General features: G+C 43.0%; 2 protein-coding genes across 2 annotated transcripts in view; one reads left to right on the top strand and one right to left on the bottom strand.

Moving 5' to 3' along the window:
- Window positions 1–12,467, top strand: part of LOC141760762 (insulin receptor substrate 1-B) — a 49,541-nt gene extending 37,074 nt beyond the window's left edge. The window contains exon 4 of the mRNA XM_074623826.1: window positions 8,646–12,467. Coding sequence (XP_074479927.1) covers window positions 8,646–8,653 — 8 coding nt within the window. The 3' untranslated portion in view covers window positions 8,654–12,467. The remainder of the gene's footprint in view (window positions 1–8,645) is intronic.
- A 5,814-nt stretch (window positions 12,468–18,281) lies between these two features.
- LOC141760704 (uncharacterized) lies at window positions 18,282–21,506 on the bottom strand. Its single transcript, XM_074623743.1, has 3 exons — window positions 21,325–21,506; window positions 21,109–21,179; window positions 18,282–20,747 (listed from the first exon to the last, which is right to left on the bottom strand). The coding sequence occupies exons 1-3, from the start codon at window positions 21,351–21,353 to the stop codon at window positions 18,364–18,366; spliced, it is 2,484 nt and encodes an 827-aa protein (XP_074479844.1). The 5' UTR covers window positions 21,354–21,506; the 3' UTR covers window positions 18,282–18,363.
- Window positions 21,507–21,536: the final 30 nt, after the last annotated feature.

Consider the following 21,536-nt stretch of genomic DNA (forward strand, 5'->3'; position numbering starts at 1 on the left):
TTACTCAGAACTGAGGAGCCCACCTGCTTATGCTATTACTCTATATATCACTTCACTCAAGACGCCGCCTACGTGTGCGTGTGCGTGTGCGTGTGTGTGTGTGTGTGTGTGTGTGCGTGTTCAGGAGGGCCATCCACATTGGCAGAAAGTGGCAGAACTGGTGGAGCGACACAACAGAGACAGAGAGAAATTGGTGGTCTGAGTCAGCAAACAATGAAAATGTGTGTGTGTGTGTGTGTGTGTGTGTGACAGAGAGTGAATGAGATAACATTCCCCAAACCCCTTTAGTCCTCCTGGCGTTAGCTGTGTGTGTCCTGTCCAGGGACAGGACGTCCCATGTCAGATTTCAGTACAGTAGCCAGTTTCTCTTACACAAGGACACCCACGTTTCCATCGCTATATTTACAGCCACTCAATGAAGTTTCAACTTTTATACAAATCCAATGTGTTTTAAAGTAGTTCGCTCCAAAATGATTATATATCTTTTCACCCTTCAGGTGCATATTTGACTTTTGGACCTACAGTGGAATCATTTGCCTACAAAACACTTAAAGGACATTTTATGTCTTTATTGGCACTTAAAAAACAGTTGCTTTCTTATCTCAGGTAGGTTATGATGGTTGTGATGCAACTTCAGGCCACTAACTCAGTAAATGAATAGAAACTCAGTTCACTGTATGGACATGAAAAGTACGGCTGTGGCTAAGGATTATTTTCATTATCAGTTAATTTGAAGATTATTTTTTTAAAGAGGACCTATTATGCTCATTCTCAGGTGCATACTTGTGTTTTGGGTTTCTACTACAACATGTTAACATGCTTTAATGTTCAAAAAATGCTTTATTTTTCTCATACCAGCTGTGCTGCAGCACCTCTTTTCACTCTCTGTCTAAAACGCTCTGTTTGAGCTCCTGCCCCACCATCCCAAAAAGCTCACTCTCTGATTGGTCAGCAGGCCCACTCTGTTGTGATTGGTCAACCGAGCCAAACTCTTCGGATTTCGCTCCAACTCCGCTCTAACTAGCTTAGTTTGAGGACGTGCAAAACTTGCCGCTAGGCAGGTATTATGCAAATATGTTACTTGGTGACATCACCATGTTACGTAAGATAAGGTGGGAACTCCTTTTGATATCGACTTTGGGCTTTGTAACTTTGCAGACCTTTTTATATGCACAAAAAACTATACAGTTTAACACACTAGAGGAAAGGGGGAAAAGCACAAAAGCATAAGTCTCTCAAATGAAAAAAAAGAAAAGTCACAATTTCCCATAGTCATCAAAAGTCTGTTGTTTTGTCCAGCCAACAGTTCAAAACCCAAAGATATTTAATTTACAATGATATAAAACAGAATATTTGGTGTTTTTGGCAATACATTTTCTGACGTTTGACTAATCGTTTCAGCCCTAATAAAAAGTGTTGTAGTCATACCTGCAGACAGCATGGAGAGTTGAATTTTGCTCAGTTGCACTCTTTAAACCACCCACACACCATTGGGAACATTTAAAAAGCTTCCAGGTGCACACACACACACACACACACACACACACACACACACACACAGGGGCCAATGTAAAGTTCAGCTAACCCGTTCCCAGCTTCTATTTATATTTCTTAAAATTACAAAAAGTCTTCTGCCGTTTACAACCTGTCAACGGGCGAGTATGTGAAGGCGGACGTGCTTTGCCCACCGTTCTGACAGGACAACGAATGCAAACTGGTTCACATTGTGTCCAAGGATGGTCTAAAAATACTCCGATGTGAAGCTGCACGTGGGCAGTGAATGTGGTTCTCCCACAAATGTGCTTATTTCCCCCCGTTTTGCCCCACTCAGCACTGCTGCTCTGTCTCTGTCTGTCTCTTCCTGTCCCCACACATTCCAGCTCCTCTGTGCGCCGCAAACACACCCACTCAGTCGCTGCATAATGAAACCTGCCTGCAGCCTCTTGTCCTTTTTTTTTTACTTGAATCGTTATAAAATCGCGTCAAAAAATATCTGATAAAACACAGAACATTTAATTAGTTAAAGCTTTTAATATGTCATGTAAAAAATGGCCTTTTCACACTCACTTTCTCCACCTCTCTCTTGAGATTTCACAACACTTTGTCCCATGCAACCTTTGCAACAGTACACCCCTGCACACGTCCTCGTATGTATATATACGTTACATACGCACACACACCTTGATAATAGGTTGTTATGTGGCTGTTGTAGTCGCAGCAAGTGTGATTGACAGCAGCAGCCCAGACAGAGTGTGTGTGAAAGTGCAATAAGCACACACAGCACTCGTCTTTCAACGCCACACTACCTGCTCTCCACTGCCAACTGCATAGTGTATAATGTATGGAGCATAAAGGGGAAATGTGCTGCGTTCACTGTTCTCATAATGGGGGGGCGTTTGAAACAATAAAAAGCTTCCTGTCGGATGGTTCATTAGTGCTATTAAGGTACTGTTATCAGCTTAATTGTCTGTAAAAGACAACATTATCAAAGTGGTTGTGTTCACTTCCCAGAAATCATTTGTCAGTGAAGCATGGCGGACAACGCCTCCTCCTTTGATTATCTGTTGATGCTTTCAGCCTTGCCGATGATCGATGGCGATGCTCACCCACCGGCCAGCTCTTCTTGTATTTATTCCAAACAAACTGCTGCTGGTGTTTTTGCGAACACAAAAAAAGAAAGGCCTCCTGTGTCCCAGAAGAAGGAAAGAAATATAAATAGAACATGCCTTTGTTTTTTTTTTTGAATCATGCTTTCCTTAAGAAAAATGATGACAACAACCTAAATCACAACAATTAAAATAATATGTACATATTACAGCAACAGATAGTAATGGCAAATTGAAAAACAAAGTATTCAAAAACAAAGGAAAAAAATAGAAGTGGTGGTAATAATAATAATAATAATGATAATAATAATAATAAAATGGAAAAATATAAATAAATAACTACATAAAAAATGAAAATAAAAATTATAATTAAAAAAAATATATGAATGAAAATGAATGAATGAATAAAAACAGAAATATAGAAATAGAAATAGAACATGTATTCTTGATGTGGGAAGGCCGACTTAGTTGCAATGTTTTCCTGCTGCATTTTTTTTGTTACAACCGTCTTCAGATCTTTCATATTATCATCAGTGGAATTCCTTCAAACTGGTTGGATGTATTCTCTCTGCGTCGGCGTCCTTGACAGCCAAAAGGAGTGAATGTGAAAGCTTTTGCACTCCACCCAAAGTCTGTCGTCTGAGTATCAAACACTCGTTCCCTGCGGACTTTAAAGGGGTTGCAGCTTGCTGTTTTTTGCGGACGGCTGCGGATTCATGCATAATCTTCACTGACTATTTTCTCCATTAAAGCTGCAGTTGGTAACAAATATGTTAAAAAGTTATCTTTATAAAACTGTCACTATATCCTGAGAGTAGTGCATGAGTCAGATATGTGAAAAAATGATGTTCTTCTGTGTCCTCCTAGTGCTCCTAATGGCATTTGCAAGATTTCGTGTTTAAAGGAGAACAACCAATCAGAGCCGAGGAGTCTCTAAAGCAGCTGTCTATCACTGCTCGCAAAACTTGAGAACTCCAATCAAACATTGTTTATTTTTGGCAGCTATTTTAGCCGAAAATGCTTATTAGTTTAGTCCCATTTTAGTCATTTTTATCCTTCATAATTTTAGTCCAGTTTTAGTCACCGAAAAGTCATTTGATTTTAGTCAAAATGTTTTCTCTCTTCATTTTGTCAACAATTTTTTTTATTTAATCTTAGTCCTGTTTAGTCATCAGATTATATTGAACATTTCTCTCATTTTAGTCAAATTTATTTCACATAAAATTTTATCTTATCATTATCTGATAAAAAAAACAGGTTGAATGATTAAGAATGTAGCTTTGCAGTTAGTTTGAATCCTCCTGACTGCGCTCATCAGTATGAGAGCCAATCCGCACCACCCAACACGTAAAAATATGCGTTATTCAAACACCTGAACCCGACCCGACCAGCAAACCGCCAACTTTATGCATTATAGAAGCACAACTGTCAGGATTGAGGTGTGAGACAAGAAGGACAGAGACAAACTGAGCGCCGCCGCCGCCGCAGTGCAATGTGTGTGTGTTTGAGAAAGAGAGAGAGAGTGATAGAGAAAGCGGAAGAGAAGGTAGAAGGTGTAAAAAAAAAAAGAGAGATTTTGTTAAAGGTTTTATGTTTTTAAACTACCTTTTAGTCTTGTCTTTTTTTGCCAACGATATTGCATGTTTGATATCTGATGTTAATGACGTCGGTGCCGTCTTGTCATTGTCTGATCTTAGTCATGGAAAAAAGTCGCTGACGTAACTTATTTTGTCACGAAACTAATGAAATTATCACTGCGATCAAACTGTCAAACTAGGCAATGCTGAGTTGCAGCTGCCTAGTCTGTAAAATATAGTCATAAAAGCCGTTATAATTTCCCACAGCCCAAGGTGACAACCTTGGTCGACCCAAGGTTGTCACCTTGGGCTGTCACCTTGCTCAGTGACTTTGTTTTGAGCTGGTCCGACCAGTGGAAGAGTGCGAAGTGGGTGCTGATTTGCGTGCAAACTACAGAACAACCTCTATATGGTCCTGCATGAGGATTGAAACGAAAGTATTTCGCAATTTCACAGTGTAAACGCGACTATTTGGAGCATGATGAGTGTTGCGCATGGACTACAGAGGAATGAATGGGTTCGGCTGCACTGGTTGTTTTTACATGTTACTATGGATGTTCTGGTACTTTTGTTTCACCGTGAAGCTGCAACCCCGTTGTAACTGTTCTTAATACAAACAGAGTACAGCCGCCGCCCTGCATGTAGAAGCAATTTTCTTTACAACCTCCTTTGAAGCCCACAGGAGGCGAGCGTTTGATACTCACAGATAGATTTTTGGGTGGAGTAATCGTCATTCACACAGGTGCCAGATTCATGACTAACTAAACAAGCACTGTGAAATCACACACATGCACTGTGGTCACGCTGAGAACATTATCTCTTCATAACTGACAGACTTTCTGGCGTCATTGAGAGAAATGAAACGAGGTGACACGGGAGCTTCAGTCTGCCGGCGTTCGTTCAGCGGATCTGCAGCTGTCTCCACGTACCTCTTACCCGCTGCATGATTTAATGGAATCACATATAATAACAGTGCTGGAGGATTGCTGGCACCAGAAAATGCTGCCACTGTGGAAAAGCAGCTTGAGAGTGGGATTTTTACGTCCTTATAATGATGTAATACCTTCATTATTTCCTGGAGAAAGTTCCTTGCATCCCTCAACATGTAGAGATCAAAGGTCAGAGCTGGAAGGTTTCTTGCACAACAACATCTCTGCAGGTTGCTCACATGGCGCTTAAACCTGGTGGTTGAGGAGAAATCTCTTAAACCACACATTTCAGCCTGGATGCAAAGCGCAGATTGATGCTTCCGAGCAAGGAGTAGCACATTTCCCGGCTCGGGGAAATGAGGTGAAAAGATGAGATCTAGCAATAAACACCGTGGGGATTTCCAGTTTCCCATGTGAAGTCTGTAGAGCCACGCAGGTCGGTTGAGTATATTGCTGTTCCCATTTATTGTAACCGTATGTTGAGGTCTAATAAATCTAACATAGGTTTCTCCCTTTTAAAATAAAATATGATTTAACTCCGAGTGACCGTTGGACTCTGTGACTCACATCACGTTGCTTAGCTCCGTGTCTTGTGGGGAGCCGGGGCGGCACGAAAATGACAGACTGACACACTCGATTTACAACCGGAGAACAGGGTGGCTTTCAATTTTAGACTGGCCTCGATTGAGACATCACATAGACCCAGACTCTCCTAATTACACACACACACACAGGCAGCTAGAGAACAGTTATTGGCTAGACGCAGACTTGCGGAGGCAGATAGCCTCGTCTAACCTCTTGATTTAAAACAGTCTGGCAGAGAAAGGGGGAAGAGAAAGCACACACAGTCCTCACTGCGCTCGTTATTACGTCGATTTGATGGAGAAACGAGGCAATGAGATCGATGGACAAACCACCAAGGGAGGGTCAGACTCGTGGAAGGGAAAATAAGAAAGCAATATTTGATTAGAGCGGACAATATCCTGCATGTAAGAGGGCGCATGTGCATTAGGATGAGGCATTGGAGAGTTGTTTCCCTGTATAATTTACAGTGTCTGTTTGGGGAAAGGTCATCATTAAGTGAATGTCACCCGCATAATTATAGCATCTTCCTCTGTGTCTCTTTATGTGTGTGGTTTTCATGTGTGTGTGTGTGTCTGTGGCGGCGCACCAGTGCGCGTCCAGCCCGTCTCCTCCGCTACCCTCTGGTTGGCTGTGTTGCTGTTTTCGAGCTGGTCGACTGAACGAAGGAGGGAGCTGCTCCCGCTCGGCTTTAGGCCGTCACGGCTTGGCCGGCTGGCGGGAACCGTCTGTGCTGCTGAGGGGGGCTAAATATAGCTCTCTGCACCAGGAAGAGAGAGCGAGAGAGAGATAGAGGGAGGGGCATAAATATAGAGAACCCTCATGCAATTAGAGAGTCAAAGCGCTGCTGGGAAATTTTAGGGAAAAGAGGCACAGGGAACTCTCTCTCTCTCTCTCTCTTGCTCTCTCTCCCTCTCTCTCTGCCTGTTCTCTTTACTAGCTTTGTGCATTTGTTATTTTGGCTGACGGCAGCCTGAGTGCCTTTGGTGTGAGTCATCACATCTGACAGAAAGTAACCCAGTTTAAAGGGCATCGACTAATCTTTATAGTCCTGCGTTCGTTGCAAACTCTAAAAGAACTCCACTATTTAGCATTTTTGCACTCACTCTTTTACAAAAACATTTTAAAATGCATGAAAAGACCTTTACTTGTGTGACCGAATGCACTAATCAAACAATGCTGTAATCAGAGCAATAGCATAACATTGGTTTAAAGGGCCGTGCACGCCGCGTGCTATCTTGCAGGTTAATTGCATGTCACACTGGGTAAAAATGGGTCAGATAAAAAGTGTGTCGCGCTATCAGCTTTGACTTTGCACAGGGTCGGGTCAGCCAGTGTGTTCTGCATAATTTCATTACGTATTCTGATTGGTCGGTGGGGTCGTAGCAACATGGAATCATAAATTCTCGCCGTGACTCGGCCTGGAGACATGATGGCATCCTGCACGACAGTCCAATCATGGCCTGTCTTCCTTCATAGGTGATTGGGGTGGAGGTGTCAACATCAACAATCCGTCTTGGGCTTTTGGCATGTTCACAGTTGTGTGTGGGAGTAGTGCACTGAGCTCTTGTAGGTTAACAGCACTGAAGGTGTCGTAGATGTTGTCAAACTCGTGCAAGTGTTTTGTCCTCCAATATGATGTCAAACTACATGATATAAAATGAGCAATTGTTTTTTTTCTGATCAACAGTTTTATTGTGCATTTTAAGACATGATACAAAATAGACATTTGACACAGACACCCTAAGTTTTCCTTTTGTTCATAGGCTGTAAATTCTACTATCTTCACAGTCAACCAATCGTTGAGGTGATTTTTCATGCAGAAATGGCAGAAAATAATGTTTGTAGCCTCTCACATACGGATATTTACCGCTTTTCTGTTTTATATCATTTTAAACTGAATATCTTTGGATTTTGGACTGACAGAACAAGACATTTTTAGACATCGCCTTGGACTTTGTGGGCCTGGGATGAACATTTTTCTTCTAATTTATTTATTATCGTAGTAATATTATGTAGTTTGATACGTCGGTGGATGTTTCTCACAATGCAATCTAGGACCAATATTTTGATTTGACGACCAAAGATTCCACAGTGTTTCTCTAACGATTGTGAACTTTCTTTGCCCAAAATTGCACAGTTGATGTCGGCTTTAATGGCTGGGTAAAATAGCTGATGCAGGCCCCTCTGATTCCAGCACTGGAAAGGTGTTCAGACACCATTAAAAGCACGCTGATCCCTTAAATCAGCTGTCGGTGGTCGTGTCTCACAGTGCCACCATTAGAACCAGATTGATCGCCAAAGATTTCACTAGGTTTCTCTCACAATTGTCAACTTTCGCCTGGGACAGCCCCAAATCACACCGTGCACAAGGGCCGTAAAACAAGCAGATGGCTGTTTGACGCCATGTGGTTCGTCTGCTGTCTCTACTCCGAAGCAGAATTACCATTATGTCTGCATTCCCGCTAATCCTATCAACTGTGCAAACAAGGCCGGGAAAGAACTGGTGAGACTCAACCTTTTAGAATTATTACAGTTGTGACATTTTACTGCCGATGCACACCTGTGCTCACACGTCCGATTTGATGTGATGAGCTGAAATTGCCAGAAAAACCTGACCATGATTCCTGGATCTGTTTGCCCTCGCTGTGCCTGCAGCAATAGGTGTCCTCGCTTTCTCATTCTTCCCCGCTGTTCCCTTTATCGCTTTCTTCCCGTCTCAGTCTTTTTCCAGCTTATGTGGCTTCATTGTTTCTTCCTGTTGTTCCTTTTAGGGTCACCGTGTTCCCTTGCCGATAAGCAGACACTGATAACTTACACTAGATATTATAATTAACCTGATAAGCAAGAGACGCTGTATATACATGTCATAATATTTATTTCTTCTTCATATCTGGGTTATTGTTTATTCTGCATCTAACCAAACAATTTCCTCTTTTTTTTTCTTCCAGAGTGCTGATGTCAGTGTGTCGTCGTTTGGGAAACAATCTGGTGCCACTCGGAGAGCTTCAGTGCTGCGCCTGTTCCTTTTGTGACGACCAATCACATCGAGAGAGCAGCCGGATGGGACACGCCCCCGAAGCACTTTGACAGACGGATGGAAAACTTTATTTTTTTTCCCCTCGCTTTCATCTTGTTGGTTGTGGAAACCAACGGGGATATGTGCCAAATGACATTCTTGAAAAAGCTATTTGCTGCTCTCATTCCTTGAGTGAAAGCCAATCAGAGAAGGGTGCAAAAAAAACAATGGAGATTGGTGTTTTAGTTTTATTTTTTTCCAAGAGAAAAATTCGAATCATTAAGAGTATAATGGTGGCTATTTAGTGTATAAAAAAGATAATGAATAGAATTATATATCTGCTCAAAAAGTGCCTCATTTTCAGATTGTAGCCATTTTACAAAGAACTTCAACTTAGCCTCGACTAACTGAAGCTTTGGGTTTTTGGGGTTTTTTTTGTGCTTGAGTTGATGTAGTTACAAAAAAAATGCAGCAGAAGATATAAATAAAGGGTGGGTAGCACCGGTGTGAGCTTTTGCTGCGTTCATGTCATATGGGATGATTCCGGTGTTTACAACTTGCAAGCAACATGATTACAGAGTCGGTCATGTGAGGGTTAAGAATAGTATGCATGGTCAATATAACACTATATACGTAAAATTAACCCCTTACTGAGCTGAGAGTTTAATGCTACGTTCCATTTACATCGGAAGTCGGAGCTGGGAATGACGACACGCCTGAGTTGACCGCGTTCAAGTTCAACAAGTCAGAAAACTTAATGGGGTTTGCTCCAGCCAGGTTAGCCATTGTTAGCCATTGTTAGCAATACCAGTTGATACCCAGCCAACATGGTTATGTGGGCCCCACATGGGTTATGCTGGGGGTACCTGGGTACCAAGTGGGTATTGGCCCAAAATGGGCATCTTATCTGGGGCCCACTTGGGTCAACTAATGTGGGTTCTAGGTGGGTCACTAATGGGAAATTACTGTATGGGCAGCACAAATGTGGCCCAGTTGAGTCAACTAAATAGGTCCCACATGGGCTCCCCCAAGTGGGCTACCCATGTAGGTCCTATGTGGGTCACTAATTGGAAATTAGAGACACCTAGTGTACTCCTGCATTAAACCCACAAGGGTAACTGGAATGGGGCCAACATGGAAACTGTGGACAAACCCACTTACAACCCATATTTCAGCCCATGGAGTCTCCATGGAGTCCCCACATAGAACTTAGGACTAAGATGGGTCTTGGGTATGTTGCCCAGTTGGGGCCCACATAACACCCATTGTAATCCTGCATGGAATCCATGTGGGCAATTGACATTGGGCCATTATGGAACCCGCGGACAATCCCATATAGGGCCCATTTTTCAGCCCATTTAATACCCACACGGGCCCCACATACAAATGTTGGCTGGGTAACAACGCATTATGTTGGTATTTTGCGCATATAAACACCGTAGCAACATGTCCGAAGATAGAAGTTGGACAATAATATGTGTACGACTTATTTAACGAGACACAAATAAGACAGAAGGGCTAATAAACAGTATGTCACTACAGCTTTTTTTTACAGACATCTTGGATTTTGAGGTTGCTAAGTTTCCGAGTCACAAATCCAAATTCAGGGGGGTGTTCAAGTTGGAAAATTACGACTTCCCGGTTCAAATGAACACAGTGTAACATTCAAGTCTGAAACTGGAAATCACAATAAATATCTGATATGACATGAATGCAGCATTTTCACTAACATAAATAACGCTAATGGTACTAGCCAATCTGCTGGCCTTCCTGTCTACTGTGAGAAATATTAGCCTGTGTTAGCATTCAGCTCATTATAACTTGTGCTGCTTTTATTCTGTCTTTTTTCTCTTTCTGTTTAACAAAGCCATACACCTAAAGTATTAAAAAAACATACACAGGCTTGAAAGAAAAAGGCACTTGTAGCAGGGGGATAGAGTAGCTAAAGCCAGCTATAGGTCAGATTAACATATTAGCATCGTCATGCCAGGACGTAAATTCCGCGTCCTGCTGACCACAGCTCAGGGTGAGACCCCTGATACAGAGCCAAGCAATCCCATTAGTGCTATTAGCTCCAGACACTTGTGTCTCATTTAATCCACTCCGTCTCAGGATGCTAAATAACATTAGGTACGTTACAGCTGAGGATAGAGACCCTATCAATAGCCATGCTAATGCTAGCTTTGTAGCGGTCAGCACACTGCTTTTAGCACCAGAAAGGGGGTCAGATCTTCAATTCTGTCAGTACGAAATAATAAAAATGAAATTTGTTCTCAGTTATTTTATACATTAAAGGTACCAAACATTTTACACTTTTAAATTTTTAAACTGAATTGAAAGTGTTTCTGCCTCCCTCCTTCCTTTCCGTCTCTATGCTTAGCTCTTCCTTTAATCTCCGCTATGCATCAGCACTGAAGTGCCTGTCTGTCCTTTTTATCTGTCTGCCCCCGTCTTAGCAGCTAGCACTAATAGGGCTGTCCTAGCAGAATATATTATGTCTATTTTTGTGTCTATTTTTGTCTCTTTTTGGCTGTACAGTTCTCATGAAATAACGTGTTTATGTTTGTTCGGTGTGACACAATGAGCTGTCAGATGACGTGACCTGACAGCCGTGGCGCTAATCGGAGGAGTTTTGGACTGTTTCTCTTTGCCGGGAATGGAGGACTTAATTGTCACAGTGCCAAAACATCAACACCAACACCAACACCAACAACAAAAAGACTAAGCACCTCAAGAAGCAACCTTCAGCTCTCTCAAGCCTGGACGTATTGCTTTTGTTTTAAACATGTAACCGTTTGTGTTCCCTCCCGTTGTTTTCTTTTTGCAGCAGGGAGGAAGAACCGTGACATATCTGGCCTCGCCGTCTTGCTTATGTGACACTTGGAGATAAAGGTCATTGCGAGGACTTGCATACGCTTTAACCTTGAATTTGCCAAGACTTTGACCGGGAGGATTAAAAAGAAAACGCATGAAGAGAAAGAAAAAAGGCCACCCACGGAAAAAACATTGTGCATCTATGTAGCTCCAAATTGTACTCATGTGTTTGTCTGCCAGTCTTGGGGAAGTTCATGAACTCGCTCACTGTGGTCACATGACTCTCTGAGGCCTGGAGCATAACAATGCAGCTTTATTATGAGCAGATTGGGATCTGTGGTTTGAATTGCCTCTAATAGCGGTTACTAATGCAGAAAAACAATTGGACTTCAAACCAGATTCAGCACATAAATCCAAGACTTCGCAGGCAAACTCATGATGAAATGTTTCTAATGTCTTTTGGAGATGTTCTCGTATTGAAACTCAGCAGTTTTCAGCCAAATGGTGTAGTTTAGAAAGAAAGCGCACAAACAGACATTATCATCCTGCCATTTAGAGGGAGCTCTGAGCATCTCATGGACTTTTGAATGAACGTTTTTTTTTTTTACTCGCTGCAGAAATCTTGTTTTTCCTTTGGCTGCCCGTGGCGAACTCAATGGCCACAGCCACGTATCATGACTAAAGTTCCTTTGGGAGAGCTCAGACGAACAGGGTTAAAGAGTATAAGTGGCTATATGATTTGCGTTGGTTGGCGAGATGTTCATAAAAATGTGCAGGAAATGTGCTGCTGCTGTTCTAAATTGTTTTCCTCCTGTTTCCCCCCAGAGGGATGGTACTGAATGGGAATATTGTGAGATTTGCCATTGATGTAGACAGTTCTGTTGCTTTAGAGAAAAAAAAAAAAACTGACTAAAAGGAGAAAAAAAAGTCAAAACAACAAAAGGACTTGTGGTTTCTTTTGTTTCTGTTTCCTTTCGAGTGATGTAATGGGGATGATTGTTAAGGCTTAAGACAGGAAAACAACAGTGCTACTGATTTAAAGGGGGGGAAAAGAAGAAGAGCGGAAGACGCTACAATTTACGGGCTGAGGCCAAGTGTGAACATCTGCACAAAATGCCACAGACGCTGGCGGGCTCATGCCCCTCGCACACTGACTCGCCACTGTCTTTTAACTCACACAGACCGCAGCAGATGTCACACTGTAATGTGGAAAAGAAAACAGCTCGATTGTTATCCACTGCGTTACTCACATCTACCACTCCCATTGATAAGATCGTTTGCACTCAAGGTTGGCGGGCTGCCAGCGGAGTTAATCACTCTTCTTACTGGTAATTTGACCAACCTGGTGTTTGCTGGGTGAGCCCCCTCTCACTCAGCACTCAGTTTAATTAAATAAGCTGTTTTTAGGCATGATAAATCAGTTTCTTTCTCTTCTTGTTAACATGTATGGGATCTTGTGTCGTCCACAGATGGCCAAGTAAATGAACCCACACAGAGGCACCGTAGGAATTAATAGAAATGAGAACACACACGCAGATCAGCACCTGCAGATCCTCTCACTTCCCTTACTGAGTGTCAATAAGGTCAGAGAGCTTGGTAGCACCTGCATGAGTAAAGAAATAGCCCCCACACACCCACACCTGAAGGGTTAGCGAAACCTACACTCTTTACGTTCCCGTATATCTTAAACAAAGTGAGTCCTGAGGGGATTTCTCGCCCTACTTCAGTATTAGTAGCGAGAATGTTCCTCATGATTCTCATGAAAGTCAGTTTTCTGAATGAATGAAAGAGTCTTTTCCTTGTGATGCAATGGACCAGTTAATTCCTTGGTTGACGTGAGAAGTCAAGATAAACTCAATTCTCATCCCCAGTGATATAAGGAGAGAATGGAGGAGCAGAGGCGGGCGCAGCTGCCATCTGGTTGTCGTGGCGACAGGCAGCGACAATGCCTGCCTCGGTTTGGCTGTGGTGGCAACATCTCCGGTCAAGATGAGGCAGTGAAAGAGAGAGAGGAGGAGTAGGAGGAGGAGGAGGAGGGGATACTGGATGGGGGCCAAGGCGAGAGGACACAGAGTTCAGTTCCAGAGAGAGAGAGGTGCGCTGGATGGAGGCCAACAGGTGAACCTGTTGTGTCTGAGCGGGCGGGTGTATCATCTCCTCATTGTGAGTGTGTGAAACTGTATCTTTGTAAACACACCTACATGCACCCATTGGCACAGCGCAGCAGAAATGAACTCAATAACCTCACTGCAGGAATACTTGTACAGCCTCATAAAAATCCTTCTTGCCTCTAAAAATCCTTCAAATGAAACGATCTGAGAAGTAAAAATCACCCGCTCGAAACTTCCACACTAAAGGTTGTACACATTTCTCCCAGGACGTTGTTAAGCCGAGATGGTAGGCCACTCAGATCCTGATGCATCATCTTTGTTAGTAGATAACGACCATAGCAGTAGTCACACTTAAATTTATAGCATTTGTTGTGTGAAATAGTCTCTTTTTACTGAACAGTGTTTTATTTCAGTGTATAAATGAAAATAACTGGGGTGGTGAGGGGAGACTGAAGGAGGCGTTATCAGCTGTAATGGTACGTGTCCGCAGGGATGACCTCACTTTCCAGCATTTGACACTTGATGGGCTGCTACTACGCACCTTATTGGACAAACCCTTTCCTCCGTGGGCTGCTGCTCCCAGCTTTCAAACCGGAAACCCACATGGCAGCTTCTTTGGAAACTTTTTTCACGTACATTACAAAAATAATTCACCGAAAAGTGTTTCTGAAAACATTTCATGCGAGAAATAATCCATGCAGTTGCTGGATCCGTCTTCATTTTAGATCGACAATGATTAGTTTAAAAGTTTTTCCAGAGGCCGCGAGTCGCGTCAGACTCCCCTGATTTGCATAAAGTAGCCTAGATCTCAACTTTATGCAAATGTGGAGCCCCTAACGTGATGGTCCGTCTCTCGAAAACGATGGCTTTTCGCTGCGGCGTGCAAGCACTGTGATGTGCGCTGAACCCAGCAGCGAGCGCAGCGCAAACGGTGTGAAAGGCCCATAACCGCCGCATGATAACAGTGCAGAGTGGCTATGTAAAGAAAGACTTAATTCTCTGCTCAGGTAGACATTACTCCTCTATATCTTTACATAGCAAATAGTTGTTTGCTGCTATATTAATGCTCTGAATATCATATAGAGCACCTTTAATGTTTTCTTTAAACACTGCTCTTGACTTAGAAAAAACCTGCAACACCGTCCCCACAACGTGTCAAAATAAAAGCACAGTGTTAAACTAGTACAACTTGATTAATCGTGTACAATACAAAAGATTATATAGACTGCATAGATAACACTTGTTGTCATGACGTAATTTATTTTCAAGAGAGATCCTTTAACACGACTGCTGAGCCCAGTGAAAACGCATCTCAAGCCTGTGAAAAGATCTAGTATAACGGAGTGATATATAAATCTGCGGTCAGACGTACGTCTCAAGCCTCTTTGATGGGCCTGAGAGTGCTTCATTTTATGGTGTTTACATCATCGGTCCGCGGGCCTTATGGCCTCATGTACATGTCCGCGCCGCTACATGGCTGGCAAACAATACAGGAAGTCTTCCTGCCTTTATGACTTCCTCCACGGCGCAGACCACAGGAAAGTCGCTGGATGTAGGACACGGAAATGGCTCTTGCTCCCAAAGCACATGTGGGAATGTTAATGTAGGCGCTATTCCATGCTGCTAAATTGCTTCCTTCCCATCATTCATACTTATTCGAGGTTGGGCGTGATTTAAGATTACAGAAAGTGTACGTTTTTCTCACCATTTTCCCCCTTCAAGTTGCCATTATAAACAACATAGTACAGGTGTTTGAGCTTAAGTAAACCTACTGTATGTTGATTGAGCCAATAAAGCTCTGGATTATAGTCAGTACTCTGCAAACTGCCTGTGCTAATCCTCCCAACTTTCCCTCTTCCCCCCCTCCGCAGTCCATACATATAGCTTTTAGGGCAAAGTTAATCACTGCAGACTCAATAAAAGTTAGTTTACGCACACAGTCACGGTCAAACCGAGTGGGTCCATCCGCTGGCATGGCATGTGAGGTAATCTGAGCCACAAATACCACAGCAGATGCGACCATTTTCTAATGTATTTCCAGTTCCCTTTTCCTCACCGCCCCCTCTTTCACATAGTGTACTTAGCCAAACAAAAAGCCTTTCTCTGTCTTCCCCTCCCTCCCTTTTCCTCCCCCCCGACATCCCTCCAACTGACGCTCACCCTCTCTCGCCTCATAATGTTTGCCGTGATTATAGATGTCTCTCTATTACAGGCTGCATGTGAAATTAGCTCACCCCATATAGCTGCAGGCTGAGAAAAAGGGAGGTTTAAAGTGTAAAAAAAGTGCCACATGGAGTGAGTGAGTGAGTGAGTGAGTGAGGGAGGGAGGGAAAACGAGAAGGGGAGGTGAGGAGGGCGTTTGGGGGGGAGTGGTGGGACTGTGAGGCCTCTGTGCTTTTTTTTCCTTGAAAGCTCCCTGAAAACCGCAGACACATGGTACAGAATTCCCCTCACAGTAGGAGAAAGAGGGGGCGGGGGGCCGGCTTTGCAAGAGAACACCACACTGTCTGTGATAAACACACACACACACACACACACACACACAGGGAATATTATAACACACACACTTGGAAAGGAAGGGAACCAGACGCACTCGGCTACACAAAAGGCAGCACAGAAAGAAGGAGGAACTTTGAGGACGCCTTGACGCGCCAAAACATCATATCACCTTAATACCTCTATGGGAAAGTGGACGGCCTCACTTTCCACGGGTATTGGTATGGTGGTGGTGGTGGTGGGGGGGAGGTGTTAATCCAATGTACAATGTGTTTAAGTTTGACTGACAGATCCCTCGAACCCTCCCACCCTCTCCTCTCTCTGTTTGGGGCCCCTTTGAGCTCGAGGACGAGCGTAGAACTGGTATTTAGGTGGTGGTAGCTGACTGGGGAAAAAAGGTGAAGGGTCAGGTGGTGTGAATGGACCTGTTGGGGTCTGTGATGTGAGCTTAGTGTGGACCCAGTGCCCTTGAAACCGAACGCTCGGTTTGGCTGATTGGCGAGGAAGCAAAAACAGCAATTTCGCTCTTCATTGTAAGCTCTTTTTTTTTTTAAAGCGTCGAAAGACCTGCAATTTATCTTATCCTCTTTAAATTCCTTGTGCTTCAAAGTAGCCTAAAAAGCATGAGAACTACATCATAGAAGTACTTGAGGTCACACGTGGGGCAATAAAATAGACGAGTAGCGCCATCTACTGGAATATATGGCGTCTGTTCTTGCTGTAAATACAGATCAGGCCACTGTAGGTGTAATCCATTTGCCTCTAACAATATAGATAAGAGTATAGCATAACATAATGACATGCATATTCTTGTGAGAAAACTAACAAATTCCATTATGATGAGTCTGTTTTTCCTTTATGGCTGAAATCAATAGGAACAAAGCACACAATTACTTGTTTTCTTCATTATAAATGGCTTGGCAAAGTCACCAAAAGACCTTCAAACAAAAGGGGAAAATCAGGTTTTTCCATCCCATAGCGTGTTAACCCAGAGACCAGCATGCTCAAACCCTCCTTGTAAGCTGGAAAAGAGGAGGTGGAAAATCTGTGTCAGCACACTGAATAGCCGCTGCCTGCCTGGGAACGAGGACACAAGGAATGGGAATACAATCACTTTATAAAAAGCCTCAAGTATATGACCTTCTTCTGCTTTCCGTCTTCATACTCGACTTTACATTATGCAAATGCCAAATGAAGCAAAAGTTATGCTCGGAAATTTGACCTCTATAGATGTTTACGCTCATCGTAAGGTTTCTCCCTCCCACGAGAGGAAGAGGTCAGAGTTAGCAGTCATGATTTACGGAACATTGTATTTTCAAATAATTCCCAGCATTTGCTCATCATGCCAGATGAGTGTTTTTTTACCACAATGAATGAAACAATGGGAAAATCTGAGGCAATCGCTGGGAAAATAGGGGAGAGCGGGGTCGGTTGCGACACTTTTGTATCAACACTAAATAACCTTATATTACTCACAGGCTACTTGAACAGTAATGGAAATAATTTGATCCCTGAAGAGATGCAGGTGTCTGCTAACAATTTATCAAGTTTTTTTAGAGCCAAACCCAAACGTAAAAGGCACAATTTCCCCAAATTTAGGTTTCCCCAAATTCTTGTTCTGGGCTAAAAAAATATCATTTAAATTGAAAAAGAATTACGTAAATTCAGAAAAGCCTTTGTCTTATTTGTGTCTGCTTTTTGTTGATTTGATTTAAGATTGTGAATTGCATAGGCATAGTTGCTTTCTAATTTACTAAAAAAGCATTGTCCCTACCGTCCCAACCGACCCCACTCTCCCCTATTTGAAAAGCCAATTAATTTAGTCCGAGGTGTCTTCGGATGTCTTGTGTTGTCCAACAAACAGTCCAAACCTCAAAAGATATTAAGTTTTCTATCATATAAAATTAATAAAAGCAGAATATTTTCACATTCAAGAAGCAGGCCCCAGTCGCTATAGTTTCCCTTTAATCGTCTCCTTATCGAATAATTGACTAATTGTTTGAGCTCTAATAAACCAGCAGAGACTCCAGGAAGTTACCAGTCCCAAAATGTCAAACTATTCCTGTTTATTAACACAATGTTTTTGAGACACATTTGAATAATTATGAAATTTGTTACCAAACACTAAGAACACACAAAATCAAAAGTACTTTTCAAACTTTTATTGGGATTGTTCCAACAACGTGTCAATTCACACAACTTTCTCTCATGTCTCAGTGTGGGACAGTTTCATTGACTTGAAGGAGACGTTGATATTCGTAGATATTCCAGCTCTGAGGAATCCTCGCTAAGACTCTCTGTGGTATCGGTTGACAAAACATCAAACATATTAAAAGCCCCACTTCCACTTCCTTCATTATCCAGGAATAAATCGGATGTTTTCATGCCACTGTCTTCACTTCTAACACTAAACTTGCTTTCCTCAACATCTTCTGCCTCATCAGGACCTCTGCTTGTGTTGTCTCTACTAAGCACAGCATCCTTTATGGTCCAATGACCGGCCTCTTCTTTTAGCTCGGTTGTAGCTGCAGTGTTATCGGTGGGTGTGATTGAGGTCTGGGTCGTAGCTGTGACGCCACTGAACGAGGCACTTCCAAGTATGTCGGCGTACGTGACGGTTATGACCCTGGCAGGCCGCTTAGACAGCCTGACGATGGGTGCATTTACGTAGGTGGGAGTGGATGCATTGAGCTTCTCGCCGTTTCCTCTCACGCGTTTGCCTCTCACTGTGCTGCTGGTGGAACGGTTGAACAGGCTTGCCTTTCTTTCAACAGGTTTGGTTTCCTTGGGCGTTCTTGGCTCAGATTTTGGGCGGGATTCAAGTTTCTCTGCTGATCTGACATAAGATGTGTTTTGTTTGTGTGTTTTGTTGTCATTATGAGCATTTACAATTCCGGTTTGAATAGGCAGAAATCCTGGGAACGAGTAGATTTTGCGTCTCTTTTGGTATTCATCAGGTGTAAAGCTGGTGACCGATTCAGTCTGTAAAAGTGGTTTAAGGTCTTCGCTGCTTTGCTCATTTTGGCTGCTTCTTGGTTGCCAGGTCTGTGAGCTTCTAACTTTAAAACCTTCAAAACCCTGTTTGACTGTGGCAGACTTATCTGGCTCACTAGCTAAAGTTTTAGCTCCCTCGAGTGGTCGAGTGCTAAATCCTTTGAGACCATATATCCTTCTGTGGATTCTCAACTGTCTGAGATCTGGGCTCCGGTCCACCACACTGGCATCGCTGGCAAATCCTGATGTGAAATCCTGATGTGTGCCAGGAGATGGAGTGGGTGTCCTCTCAGGTTTTGCTCCTCTCTGACCAAAGCTGTACTTTGGTGACAAAGAAGGGTACATATTTGTGATTTTATAGCCCTTTCCTTTGTCGAAGCTGTATCCTCTAGCATTGGTCCTTTCATTGGAGGAGAGAATAGGCGTCCGTGTAGGATTTTCAAATCCTCTGAAGCCATAGATGCTTTTTACGTCTCGTCCAGGTGTGTGAGCATGCATTGATCCTCTTGTGTTTGTATTAACGGAGCCACTTACTACAGATTTACTGCTGCCAGTAGCCCGGAAATCTGCATGAGGTGTAGGGACAAAACTTCCCATGGTGGCGTCTTTCCCTAGAGCAGGATATACTGAGATTTGAGTGGTGTGTTTAGTATTAACGCCTGTCTGAGCGCCATACTGGGCCACATTAGCATTATGATACAGTGGATTGGCATTATCAGAGAGATGTTGTACTGCCTCGATTGGGTCTTTTCTTTGTAATTGTTTAACATTTGAAGAAAACCTGCTGTAATGTCCTGAATCAGAGGCCCTTTGCTTATGTGCTGTTGTGGGTCCACTACCATGAACTGTCTCGTGTCCACCGAGAGACGTCTGGGGGTCCTTGAACAGATACGACTGGACCTTTTTGTGTCTCGGTGTGTCGCCGCTACTCACCGAATGCCACCCCTGAGAGAAATCCGTCAGTTTTTCTGGGCTGGGGATGCTTTTAATAACAGAGGCGTCTAAGCCGTTCCTGATTGATGGTGCATGAGGGGCAGTTTGACTCGCGAAGCCGAAATATTTGTTTGATTGAATCCCACTAGATGTACTCCGCGCCCCGGCTGCAGCGAGCTCATTTGTGTCTTTATAGCTTCTGTAAAGCCCTCTTGAAGTTGGCAGTGGAGTGCTCCAATATCTATCAGTCTGGGATGAAAAAAGAGAAGGAACTTTTTCATTCATGTAGGATTTCTGAGCATCTTCAGAGCTCTGATGAGAGAGACCGGCAGCTTTATTGAGAGATGACTTTCTAATGATCACTGAGTTATAAGAGAGAGGGCGGTAGCTGCTGCTGCTGCCGGCCGGCCTCACTCCTGCTCGATACTGTCTGTTATCTGGGCTGTTTTGATTGTAACTATAGCTGCCTTCTGTAAACCATACAGGGTTTGATCGGCGGTCAATGATTGACGAGGCTCCTCTGTAATTCCCGCTGGTCTCAATTTCACCATTAGTTCCAGTTTGGAGTCCAGTTTCGGTTGATGGAAGACCAGTAAAGAGGGGACGGTGTTGACTGTGTGGAGGGTACAGTCGTCTCAGGACATTGTGTCTCACTCCATAGTCCACTTGGGTTGTTATGGGACTGGCTGAAGGTGGAAAAAGAATGAGCAAGTTATTCTTTCTAATGCTGTTATACAGGCAAATCATTTGTTAAATGCATACCCTAATTTTAGTGAAATATAAAATGAAATTACCATGACTCAACATCAAATACATTTCCAAATTTGTTTACATTAACTGCTATAAATCTCTCTATAAAAATCTCTATAAAATAAAGTCCTTATCTCTCTACATTTTTGTTAGATTGCCAAGTGAAAGCTCCATCAGCCAACACATGCCTCATGACATTTTTTTATTAGAGAGCATTTAAGATGAGCCTTAGTTCACCGAAACTGCAGACGCTGCAGTTTTGTCCTGGCAGTATACCAGCCTGTTTGTGCTGCTCACCTCTTGCAGCATCTGAACACATGATGAACGACATGACAGCTGCACAGACCGGCACAAAGACAAACAAGAGTCTGCAAGAAAAGAAGAAAAAAACACCCCGCGGGAGTATTGTTGTAATTTATGGTCATCGTAATGCTGTCAATCAGAAATAATCACCAATCCTTTTTCAAATTTTTATGATGACATGTTCACAAAGCTTGTAAGATGTATATTTACCTTGAGTAAAGAACAGGATTTCCTATCATGATGGACAGCGTTCTCCCAGGGTTTGTCAAAAAAAGACCTTAAATTAAGTCGTAGTTGTCAATCCATGTGTTTTACTTGTCAAACAAGTGAGTCATTGAGGTGCTGCTGCTGGTTGTGACACTGATTGGATGCAATGCTGTTCACCTGGCCTCAAGTAACTCACTCCCAGGAGCTGTCTGTGA

This window comes from Sebastes fasciatus, chromosome 22, assembly GCF_043250625.1.
Source record: "Sebastes fasciatus isolate fSebFas1 chromosome 22, fSebFas1.pri, whole genome shotgun sequence".
NCBI classification, from domain to species: Eukaryota; Metazoa; Chordata; class Actinopteri; order Perciformes; family Sebastidae; genus Sebastes; species Sebastes fasciatus.